This window comes from Clarias gariepinus, chromosome 13 (assembly GCF_024256425.1).
Source record: "Clarias gariepinus isolate MV-2021 ecotype Netherlands chromosome 13, CGAR_prim_01v2, whole genome shotgun sequence".
NCBI lineage: Eukaryota > Metazoa > Chordata > Actinopteri > Siluriformes > Clariidae > Clarias > Clarias gariepinus.
Window position 1 is genome coordinate 23,569,865 of NC_071112.1, and position 13,138 is coordinate 23,583,002.

Consider the following 13,138-nt stretch of genomic DNA (forward strand, 5'->3'; position numbering starts at 1 on the left):
CCAAAACATCACTGCTCTAGAGGAGATCTGCATGGAGGAATGGGCCAAAATACCAGGAACAGTGTGTGAATACCTTGTGAAGACTTACAGAAAACGTTTAACCTCTGTCATTGCCAACAATGGGTATATAACAAAGTATTGAGATGAAATTTTGACCAAATAACTATTTTCCACTATAGTTTGCAAATAAATCCTTTAAAAATCCTACAGTGTGATTTTCTGGATTTTTATTTGTTTTATTATTTTGCCTCTCATAGTTGAGGTATACCTATGATGAAAATTACAGGCCTCTCTCTCATCTTTTTAAGTGGGAAAACTTGCACAATTGGTGGCTGACTAAATATTTTTTTTGCCCCACTGTAATTATGTAATTGTTTAGCCATGTGCAAGGACATATGAGGAGGTATCAAAAAGTTTTAAGATTTGCGCGCCACAGATCCAGTCGCTTTCATCATACATCCTCCCTCAGACGCCTTTAAAACCTTGCAGCATTACTCACTATTGATGGTCTGGCCGCATTCTCAATGCACAATGCTGTGAATGTTGAAAAAGATGATGAGCATGCACTTGGCCGAACTGCAAACTTGCCTCGCCTTTTTCGGTCGACTATTGCCAAGTTGCGTCACCGGTACTGATCCTCAACCTGAAGGACGTATCATCTACAGCATGCTGACGACAGAGTTCTTGGCAGACTTCAACGCAATATTCATTCTGCTCATGGGTCAGCAGCCTGGGGAGATCTTGGCAGCAACACGGCACATGTTTAAATCACACAAGAGTTTTCCCTGGACTGTTCCGTATAACACACTAACAATGGCAGCAATGTTGTGGATAGTGCTGTCCGTTGGTCATTAATTCAACATTTTTTCGTGTTATGTTGTTAAGCGTGTTGAAAGTCTTCCTGATCTCTCCTCGCTTCCAGTGATGTTCTTTCGCTCTTAAAGCGCTGCTCAAAATGCTTTGAGGGACTCAATGCAGCATCGCCTTAAACTGGCGAGTCATGTCAAAATTTCTGTGGCAGATTTGCCAGTTCCATGCAGAATTTCACGTTCACTTTTTGTCACGTCCAATTTGATGTCCGTAATGAAATAGAAGACGTAATGCACGTGGTCCGAGAAGCACCTGTTGCACAGCTCCTGATGTACTGTACGTTGGACAATGTCTCTTGGGGCACTGACTGTGTGTAGTCTTGTGCTGCCGTCTGTTGGTGCGTTTCAAAACTAGTCTTAAAATGTTTTGATACCACCTTATTTTTGCATACAGTTTATGAATAAATGTCTTTAGTATTGTCACTTTATAAAATTGTAACTGTACATTTTTTTTTAATTCAGGAAAGACTTTAGGAATGCTTTGAAAGAGAACTTTGGGAAATAATGGTTAGGAAACAACCGGTGATCACTGCTTTAACATAATTAACAACAGGAACAAAAAAAAAACTAAATAACAGAGATAAATTGAAGAGCATGTCTATTGTCAAGATGCTGTTGTAAAAGCGAGATAATGCATGAGGGGAACTGAGGGGAGTGGAGGGGTTAAGGGCATAACGTCATCTTATTGTTGATTTATTTTTCTATGTGACTGTTGTCTTTTATTTCTTGCATATCATGTGATGAAGGTGAATGTGAGTACCACTGATGGGATGATCACCGATTATAGTCAAAGATCAGTTTCCTATGGATCTCAAGCAGTTGATTATGAAAAGTAGAAAAACAGATATTTGTTCGAGCTTATACTGAAACCATCCTTTGTATTAGGTGGAACATAATGCATTAAAGGTTTGCCTTAAACAGTGGAATGCAGCCATGAACAAATGTTTACGTAATGCTGCTACTTCCTCTGATGAGAGTCAGAAGCTGGAGGCTGTAGTGCATGGTAGTTCTGCGACTGTGACGGTGTGGGCAGAGCTTCAGCACTACAGCTCCTAGAAAGAGCGAGAAGAGGGAAAGTGCTGTTTGCCTGATTCAGTGCTTTCTCATTACACACACAGACTCTCTCTTTTCTTCTCTCTCTCTCTCTTGCTCTCTGCAGCATTGTTTCCTAGCATAATGAACAGAAGGTTTTTAACCTAATTAACATTTAGCTGCACTTTGCAGAAAAACTAAATTATTCAGCAGGGAGACAAGAACCAGGGTGCCAGGGGATTGTGGGTCTGGGTGTGTGTTTGGTGGGTGTGGGTTGTGTTTTTTTTGACTTGGTAGAGACAAGAATCTCCAATGAAGGGTTTCCCAAACCAGGGCTCAGGACCCAAAGTGTGGGGTCGCTTGATTTACAGCCTGGGGTCATGGGAGAAACTCATAATCTCCCCCTTTCGCTTCATTTATTTATTTTGGACATGAATCAGGGCTGCATGATATTGGGGGAAAAATTAAATTTTTGGCACACACACACACACACACACACAGCAGATTAAAAACAATGTGTATGTATCTATGTGTGTGTATATATTATACAGTATACTGTAGCGATATGTAGAAATAAAGGAATGTTTATCAGATGTCTGAATTGGCTATAAAATAATTGGTGATTCTAGAATAATTGGGGTGAGTTTTTGAAGGCATCTTCATATACTTTTTACTTTTTGCCTTATTTTGGGTTGTTTACACTATTTGACTCAACCTATCAGTTATCAGTTTTTTTCAAAGGTAAGAGGCAGGTTATGTTGTTTTATTTTTACTTTATATTTTGTATTTATTATTTTTATATTAATATTTTTGGGCTTTGGAACACATAATCCGAATTTCCATTATTTCTTATGTAGAAATTCGATATATGACTGCTTTGGATTACAAGCATGCTTCCGAAACAAATAATGCTCCCAATCAAAGGTTTTACTGTTTTGTTGGTAAGGTAAGGTTATGCCTCTACTTGCTGTCTCTCACTTGACACAATGGATATATTGCAATTCTGTTTGTCAGAGTGTAGCCCATCACTTATTACCTGCTCTCGCTTCGTATCTCCATCATACCACAGATGGCGCTTGACCACGTTTGGCCTGCCACACCTATTCAAGCATGTTTAGTACAGTCGTGTTTCTCTTAAAATTCTGTGCATAAATTAAGACTTAAATTACGTTTTGTTTGCACCAATATATAGTGGGTGCCAAATTAAAACCACAAATGCAAAGCACACTTAACTTTTAGGATAACTTAACTTTGTCCAGTTGAGGGCAGTATAATCCCGTACCCAAAGTGCGCATATAATTCTCATCGCTCCTGCGGTTTTTCTTTTGTGTGTTGTGTTGAATGTATTTATTGCACCTGCACACTTTCGTTGTAAAGCGATTTCTTGCATATTTTTGTGATGCCATGCCGTTTATGCTTTACAGAAATAATAAAATTGTTTTATGTTGAAGCAAATATTCATATTTATGAGTATGAATGTATATTGCGGCATAGTGCGGCACCTCCAGGGTCGTGGGTTTGGTTCCTACTTTAGGTCTGTGTGCGTGGAGCTTGCATGTTCTCCCCGTGCTTGGTGGGTTTTCTCAGGGTACTCCGGTGGTTTCTTTCCACATTACAAAGACATGCAGATTAGGCTAAGTAACATTCCCAGATTTTTCTGTAGTGTTGGATTTGGTGTGTGTGCATGTGTGCTCTGTGATGGATTTAAACCCTGTCCAGGGTGTACCCACCTCCTGCCTGAAGTCTCCTGAGAGATCGGCTTCAGCCCCTCCATGACCATGAAGGATAAGCAGTGTAGAGAATAAATGAAAATGACTATAAAGTAAATCTGCTGCTAATCTCTCAACAGGTTGGAAAGAAGCAGGAAAGGAAGTATCGATCTGAGGGTGCTCATCATGGATTCACTGAGTATAACCCCTATCCCCAGGTAAGCATCTTGCTCTTTTTTTTTTTTATTTTCTTGGTAACTAATAGCGGAACATTTAGGCATTTTCACATAAGTAACGATTGATTAATACTATGCTCGGGAACGATTGCTCCCCCTCTCCACTCCCCCTGCTATCCAGCATTTACTGTACATTGCTTTTTGGTTTTCGTTCTCTGGCACATACTTAGTCTGTGAGCTGCCATTAAACACGAGAAGAAGAGAACAAGGAAGTAAAATTTCACACTCACTTACTCATCATCTAAACCACTTTATCCTGTATACAGAGTCACGGGGGGGCCTAGAGCCTATTCCACGAGACTTGTCGCACTTGGCGGGGTCACCCTGGACAGGATGCCAATCCAACACAGGGCACACACAGACACACATGCACTCATTAACACAGTACAGGCAATTTGGGCACACCAATTAGCCTAATCCGCATGTTTTTGGACTGTGGGAGGAAACCGGATAAATATCCACAAGCACGGGGAGAACATGCAAACTTCATGCACAGAGACCCGAAAGTGGGAATTGAACCCTCGTCCCTGGAGGAAGGTGCAAGGCGACAGTGCTAACCATTAAGGGCACCAAACTTTATCGCTATGCCTGTTATTGTCCTTAATATTTTTGGAAAATATCGCTCTCATGTGCCTGCCTACTTTATCAGGTATGGATTTGTAACAAAACTATCCCGGGGCCCTAATGTGAAGGCTCCGTTGGTCTGCTTAGTGACAGCATCATGCGTCATGCTGTCTGAATTAAGTGTCAATGCCATTGTTTTTAATGCAGGGAGAAACTGATTAACAGGCACCGAGTCAATGACAGGATTGTCTAAAAAAGGATCAGTGGATGATGCAGGACATTATTGTAACATCTTGCAGGATTTATTCATTGTTTATTCGGCTGGTTGACAATAAAATAGAAGTATTATTCTTTTATATTTGAGAAGAAGAAGAAGCAGTGTTGCAGTTTGCTTGTTTCTGTTTCAGCATCAGCCTGTAAGTAACTTGCTTCGTGTGATCATCGAAAGCACAAATAGTTGAAGCTGAAGGTCTAGCACCACTTATTAATTTTATCCGGCGTGTGACCTTGAGAAAACAATTTGCAAATTGCATACAGTAGTAAGAGGATATTATAGTAAGGGCCATTTATTTAAACACTGTACGCACATTGGAGAGGTTTTAGCAGATTAGAAATGAAAAATGGGTGTTAGGATGGTGTCAGTGGATCTTTTGGGTGTCTGTGGGTTGCGAGGTGGAGATCTGAGTTCTCTGTCTGGCACATCCTTCGAAGAGGATGGTTCATCATTATCCTTCCAGGTTTAAATAATGCGTTTAACAGTTTTAATAGTCTACTTAATTGTTTAACTAAGAAATATTAATTCTTAGAAAATCTCGGAAGAATGCTAGAAAAAGGTCTTTTAAGTAACTGGTTCACGTAATTGTTTCTCATGGTTGCAGCAGCTCCATATTTCACGCTGGGAATCTCCTGTTCTGCCACTCTCACTCTTAAAATGCTCTTTAGATTTACATGGTTGGTATGCGCATATGGTGGTAAGCGTAAAAGCAGGAAAAACCATCTAGAGTGAGATGAATTGATCAAGCAGGCAGACAGGGGGCAGTGTAGATCACATCTCTCGACTAGATAAATGCCTGATAATGAAAAAAAGCAAAGGATGTTTGCAATGGGTACAGTACAACATTTAATGTTATTAGCAAAGCAAAATTCTTTAATGCATTCAATTTAATATATGTTTATTATTTTTTATTCAGTATTTTTCAGTATATTTCCGGTTTGTGCACTACTGACAATGGATTAGTTACATATCTGGATGCCAGTGAAATACTGTGAACTCATTGTCATGTTTTCATGTACCTGGTGAAAGTATTCAAATAACTAAGGTGCTATTTTTGGTGTTCATTATTTTATACAACCACCTGAGGTCATTGGGGAAATCAGAAAAAGAGACTCTTCTGGCAATATTTTTTGAATGCAGAAAGCAGCACTTTCATGCAGCACATTGAGTTATTGAGTTACAAAAATATGTTCTTCAAATGGGTGGCTTTCATTTTCATGCTGACCGGATCAAGGGGTCAGATATGTAAATGTGTTACATTGAAAAGCATAATACATTTCTAGGAAAATTTATTACAACTCCATAGACACATCGGGAAGCTGCACATGTGGCACATTGCACCTGCTTTCATATTACATATTTCATATTCTTTATGTACAGTGGGGCAAAAAGTATTTAGTCAGCCACCAGTTGTGCAGGTTCATCATAGATAACTGAGAGACATAATAAGAAAAAGAAAATCTAGAAAATCAGATTGTATTTTTTTTTAAAAATTTATTTGCAAATTATGGTGAAAAATATGAAGGTTTTAAATGACTGCTCAATTACGAAACTATAACCGTCATTTCAAAACTCCTGGAACAAATTTAAACATGTATGTATTTTGTTGTACAGTTGTTGTACATATTGTTCATACGATGCTTAAATCAAAATTGTATTTGTCGTGTACACAACACGCAACCATACGCACATATGATATGCAGTGAAATGCTTAAACGAGTTTTCGTGACCTTAAAAGGAAAGATAAGTAGAATAGGAAAATCTAAAGATTTTTTATTGCAATGGGATAAAACAGGAAAAATTTCTAATCTACACATTTACAAATTGTAATAATGTTAAAATGAAGTTATATTAAATATATACATTTTTATATGGAATGTGCAATGTAAAACTGTAAGAGGATAAAGATAGGCGTGTAGGTAGAATAGCAGCTGTAACAACAATGCAGTATGTATGTAGAGATGAACTGGATATCAGAATAATTAAAAATAGTTATAAAATAAAGAACATTTTAGTTACATTTCACTCTACACTTCATGCTGTCATTTATGCTGGTCTGGCTTAAACAATCATCCAGGTCACATCTAATGTTCTGACTGGTTGTACAACACAACCAGCCAATGCAGCCTCCATTGCTTTCGGTTATAACATGTTGCCATAAGGAAGATGGACATAAAAATGTCATATTATTCGTGAGAAAAATATATCTCATTCATTTTAGAAAAAGGGAAGTAGAGTGGGAGAAACTCAAACATTTTAAATGTGTGTGATAAATCATACCCTTATTAGACTTGTTCAGTGAAATTGAACATTTTCCCAGGCTCAAATATTACATATTCCTGTAAGTCATTCCTGTCCAATTCCACGTCATTCGTGTATACTGAAGCCTGATGACTAATGCAGTGTGTTATATGTACTGTACTTTGCAGTCTGGCTTGTTGTCTGTACAGTTTTGCATGTGAATATTTAGACAGTGACCACAGTGTATATATGAGGAGCTTATTAGCAATGCAGTGGTATCAGCTTTGATACCAATGCTCACTGTAACAACTGTACTTGGTATTTGATCTGGAAATTTGTGTGAACACACGAAGGAACCAGACTGGATGTGACTTAAGGTTGTAAAAGTACTGTTTTTTTTTTTTGACTGTGCCAAACAGTTGAGTAAAAAACTGCATATTAAGCATGGCTGATTTATTATACCATCACAAATGGTTGATTTAAAGCTATTTCCCCAACTTAGCCTACAAATCAAGCAGAACTTGCTTTCCTAATTAAGGAAAGGGTTTCTTACTCTGACACGAATGACTAAATGGCTTTGCTTCTTTATCCACCATGTCCAAAATTAAAAGCATTATAAGAGAGCTCACATACAATGCATGTAAAAAAAAAAATTATATTATTTTAAATTTTATAATATTCTTAAAAAAAAGGGAAACGCTCCTATATTCCAGATTCTTTATATGTAATGTAAACAGTTTCACACCTTTTTACTTTGAGTGCAGCTCATGAAAATTTTAAATATAGTACAGTGAGTCCCCTACTTGTGAATATTGAGTTACAAAGATGAAGCATGCGTTCGTGCATTTTCAGTCGCGGAAATTTTATCACATGTCCGGTGTACCTTGTCATGCGTGTGCAGCATGTATCCCAGGATGTCTAGAAGCAAGTGTAAAAGCAGCGGCGATGAAGCTGGTACTGTTGACAAGCGCTAAGCAATAATGTTGAAGAAAAAATAAAAATTATTTTTTACCATCGAGCGAGTTTAAAACCATCAACCATTGGCACGATTCTAAAGAACTAGGACAAGATCATGGACCATGTTAGTTTTATTATGTGTCTAGGCAATTCTGTTAGTATCGTATTACCTAGACTGTTTGTTGGACTTATGAATGAGCTCCTGGAATGGAACTTGTTCGTATGTTGGGGACTTGGTGTGTCTTAAAATATTTAAATGTTTCCTAAAATTTATCATAAAATTTATCATAAAATTTCCAATACAGAAATGTACAACAACTGAAAAGCATGTTTGTTTATACACTCAACCATAACCAGCATCAGTATGGCATGGCAAGGAGAGTAATCCTGCTCCTGTGGCACTTCTGAGGTTGTTTTTCATCTTCCTCTTGCCATAGATTTTCTTCAGGTTGGGTGAGTTAGCTGGCCAATCGAGCACAGTGATATCATTGTCAATAACCCAGTTAGTCATAGTTTTGGTTGTGGGCAGGCCTGCTGGAGAAGAAAATTGCCATTTCCATTATGCTTGTCAGCCGACCGATTGAGTGTTGCATAAACTTCACACTGACCTCTTCTTGAAAACTGGTCCGGTTCTTTTTCTCTTTAGCCTCGGTAAGACATTTTAGACATTGTCTCTGTTTCAGGACTGACCTGATACTTTGAATGGCACGTGTAACCCATTTCCTGAAGACATCTGTGTATGGCTCTTGATGCTCTGACTCCAGCCTCATCCCATTCCTTGTGAAGCGTTCACAAAGTTTTGAATTGGCTTTACTTGACATCCTTCTTAAGACTGCAGTCATCCCTTTTGCTTTTGCACCTTTTCCTAACAGACTTTTCCCTTCCAGTCAAATTTCTATGAATATGCTTACATATAGAATTCTGTCAAGCCAAACAAGCAGCCTTTTCAGCAATGATCTTCCTGTGTTTACTTAAATTTAAAGTGAAACATTTTACTATTTGGATTCTGTATTTTTGATTTTCATAAGCTGTAAACATAATCATTAAGAAAAAAAAGGCTTGAAATATTTTACTTGATACATAATGAATCTAGAATATATGAGTGTTTCACTTTTTTTTTTGTTCATTTAGACGTTTTTCAAACTATATTGTATATTATATTGTATATTGGTCTTCGGAATTGGGTATTTGAATGAAAAAAGTCAGTAAATCCTTTTTGTGATGCATATTTACAAAGTCAGTCTATGAGGCAATGAAATACATACTGGTGCAATAGAAAAACATTTAGTCTGGAAATTGAAAGTTTGAATACTGATATGCCAAAGCCATCCTTGCCTGGGAGTTCAAGAGAGCAGAATTTGTTGTGCTTTCAGGGAGGAAGAAAGGTCTCTTGCATAATGATTATAATTTTGTACATAAGGCTTCATTAATGAAAATGGACTTTCTATTAACTTTTCCATCTTTCAAATTGTAAACTTTCAAGTGGATTGGTATGCTTTACATACGAGACTCACTTTGTCGGACTTAAAAACAAATCCAACTTACAAACATACTCCTGAAACGGAATTAATTCATAAGTCGGGGACTGCCTGTTATCAGTCAGATATTTAGAAACAGTTTTCTTATACACTTTATTTTACTGCTGCTTTATCCCTTCTTTTCATTAGCAAAATGAATTGCTGACTGATCTCAACGTCCCCACAACAAGCGAAGAGCAGCTGGAGTACCTACGTTGGAAAAAAGAGCGTGAAGAAATTGACAGAGAGCGTGTGGCCCGCCATAAAAACTCCAAGGGTCAGTGGAGGAGAGCCTGGGACATGGACAAACCCGAGCTTACGTAAGCCGCCGTGGCCGTTCTCTGCCTGTTGCATGCTGTTTGTGTGCCTCATGAACGCATATGATTTATACAGTTTGTCTTGGTTTTGGTTTGGGCTTTATCTAATTTTCTTTTGTCTGTTTGTGTAGCTGTTTCTCTTACTGCATGTGCAACTGCCACTAAATTTCAGTTCTTTTGAGGCAGTCAACTTGAGTCTTTGAGTGTTTTGTGCATTTTTCGGCTTTCTTTATATTGAAAAGAAAAATTTATTTTTGCTAGACTATTAAAATGTCATGCAATATTTATTTACGTTATCTTGTTGTTAATTTGTATTGCATGCTTTTTAACGGTTAATTGTCCTGGTATGGAGCCTGGAAATGGGTCTTTTTCAGACCTGACATAAAGACAGTCATGGTGGGGGGGAGTGGAGGAAAAGATGATTTGTTGAAAAGATGATGTGTCACAGTAATTGGATGGATAGCAAAAAGTTGCATTTCTGGTATAATTTGCAAAAGTTAAGCTTCTTTGGATATCAACTAACAGTCAAGCTTGCTTTTTGTTTTTCTGCATATACAGTACAAAAAAAATACATATTTTTGATAGAATGCACGTTAGGCTGAAACATTCAAATAGAGAGATATGCAGAAGAGTAATAGAAAAGATGGAACAAAGGACAGTGGCTCTGTTCTGTCTGTGGGGACATTGAATGATTTACTGACTTGTGTCCATATTTCTACCTAAAGTAATAGTTACATTTTTACTCATTTTATATACTTACTTTATGAAGACAAAATGTAATTCTAATGGGAACAGTGTCTTCTAGGATGTCAGTCATTATCAACAGTGCATAAGAGCTCACAGTAGATAACAGTAGATAAAGTACTATAGCAAGTAATGTGCATTGTGCTTTACACCATACTGTAAATACAGTCAAATCCTACTAACCTATTCAAACGCATGATTTTTCAGATGTAGTTTTTTTTTTTTTAATGGCATGATCAGTGGGTTTATATGGATCATTGGACAACTGCTTAATTCTTTTGTTGGAAGACAAGACTGAACTACACAAGTTCCTCTTACTCGTTTTTTGTAGCAATCCAAGTCTAAGTTATTCCAGTTTAAGTATTTGTACAAATCATGGGATTTAAAACAAAAAAGGTTCTCTATATTTTCTATTCCCGCATGCAGAGCAGAGTGAACTTACATAAACGATTTTCTTAATGGGGAACATTGTATTTACAGTGGTGGCTAAAGTATTTAGGTACTGTATTAAGACAGCATACCTGTATGGCAAGCATTACACAGTGTGGTTCATTTGAAAGAGGCCCCAAATATTGGGTAATAACTCTCGCCAGGTTAAAGTTATATAAAGCAGCGTACAGCATGCTCCTCAGTATATTAAGCTTCGAACATGCCGGGGTGCCCCTGATTCAGACCAATAAGGTAGGCACCGGACAGCCATCGCACCTTTTAACGGCATACCCCTTCCCTCAGTCACTCGACACCCATCAGGATGATGGTGTACAGTTATAAATAGTGCATCTTCATTGTGTAAACTTATTGGGTCACCAATTAGTTTAAACAATATCAGAGTGAATTTAGGAAGAAATATGGTGTTCATGACGAACCCTCAGAGTGTTATTTAGAGTATGGTACAGAAACTGGAAACGACAGAACTATTGATCCTTTCTCATAGCGGAGGCACATCGGCGCTACATCGAATGTGTCTGGAAGAAAACTGAGATCACTTCCAGCATCACATGTAATGCAATTGATTACACATATGTCAAGGTATATACCATATTCATTGATTCATCATAGCGAGAGTTTTTACAGAAGATGCATGGCCTCTCTCAAGTAAATCACCCTGTATTTCTTTCTTTACACAAAATGGATGAGAATTGTGCTAATTCACTAAAACTAGTAAAAAAAAAAAAAAGGCTATGTGACAATGATATTCAGCTTCTGGAGCCACATCCGGGGTCGTCTAGACACATAAACCCAATAGAAAACTCTTGAACCTTGGTGAATATGTAAAACAAATGCAGTGGGAAAGTTCATGTATGATCTTCAGAAAGCAATCAAGGAAACATGGAGTACATGAGTATGTAACACCTTTTTGACGCAATTCCCTGCCAGATTCAGCAGGTTATGAAGAATAAAAGACCTTATGCTTATAAATTATCCCTATTATCTTTGTCATTATTTTAAGAATTCAATAATCTCATTAAAACATTGATTTTTCACTTTTGTCTCTATTCTTTTTGCCACCACTGTATGTAAATGTTAAAAAACAGCTAAGCCATTAGTGCTAAATTATGCCATGTGCTTTTATGTGTGAAATTAGGGGTTTCAAGCAGAAGTCCATGTTTTTCCCATCAAATTGAGATGGTTGAACAATGCAGATGTGGGTGAAAATTATATGGTTGCCGGTTGTGTTTTTCCAGGCGGCTTCCAAGTTTTATTGTGTTCGCCCAAAAAAAAATCATTAGGCAGAAAAGGAAAAAATCTTATAGGTGTATATTGATGTAGGTCATAAATACCCAGCAAACTATTAATAAATGTATTAATGATTAATAGATGCACATTTCAGTAGACTACAGTTCACACTGAGGAATAGAGAGGAGGAGAGAGAGAAATGTGTGTGAGAACCATAACATGGGTTTAAAGCATAAAATACATTCATGCATTTATGTCTTGATCTAAAATTTTAAAATACAATTTTAACTGGAATTATTTTTTAATTCCTGTTACCTTCAAATTTACTAACATCTTTTATCTTTGGGTTTAATTTGACCTCAGCAATTTCAACCTCAATTAAAATTGTTACCAAAGTTTATGTATAAAAGTCACTATATATATAAAAATATCTATATATTTCAATCATTTATTTTAAGACTTTAAACAATAAATGGGATTAAAATGACCCCAAAGATAATCAGAGAGATTATTGAGAGAGCTCTTAAGAGGAAAATAAATTGGATGGGGAAAGAAGGGGGTGAGGGTTCATAGACATCAATTTCATTGAGTCTTATCATCTTAGTGCTTGGTTTTCCTTTTTTGGATTGGTTTTAAACAGTTGATGGTCTAGAGATAAACAGAAAGTCGGATCCTTAATTTTTGTCCTCAGTACACCACCACTGAACTGAAATTTAGATTAAACACTCAAGTTTAAAGTATGTTTTACTTATAGATTTCACTGTGTGTCTTATTATCCATCTGCAACATGTGCGCTTTTTACAGCTCTTGGCTGAATTGAATCAGAGAGTGTAGCCCTATACACTTTAGAATTTATGTTGCTACTTTTATCAGCAGTCGGGTCATCAATAAACACCAATGGTCTGGTTTCATTGGCAGCCACACACACTGACACCATAACACTATAACACTGCCTCCACCATGTTTGACAGATGAAGTGGTGTGCTTTGGATCATAAGCTG

The 13,138-nt window shown here is 37.2% G+C and overlaps 1 protein-coding gene across 3 annotated transcripts in view; it reads left to right on the forward strand.

The window, feature by feature from the left end:
• Positions 1-9,975, forward strand: part of LOC128536096 (coiled-coil domain-containing protein 9B) — a 38,594-nt gene extending 28,619 nt beyond the window's left edge. For 2 of the 3 annotated variants that reach the window (XM_053510256.1, XM_053510258.1), the window contains 2 exons: positions 3,751-3,828; positions 9,550-9,974. In XM_053510256.1, the coding sequence (XP_053366231.1) occupies positions 3,751-3,828; positions 9,550-9,723 (252 nt within the window). In that variant the 3' untranslated portion in view covers positions 9,724-9,974. Of the gene's footprint in view, positions 1-3,750; positions 3,829-9,549 lie in introns of all 3 variants that reach the window. The other variant, XM_053510257.1, reaches the window with a different exon arrangement.
• The last annotated feature ends 3,163 nt before the right edge of the window (positions 9,976-13,138 follow it).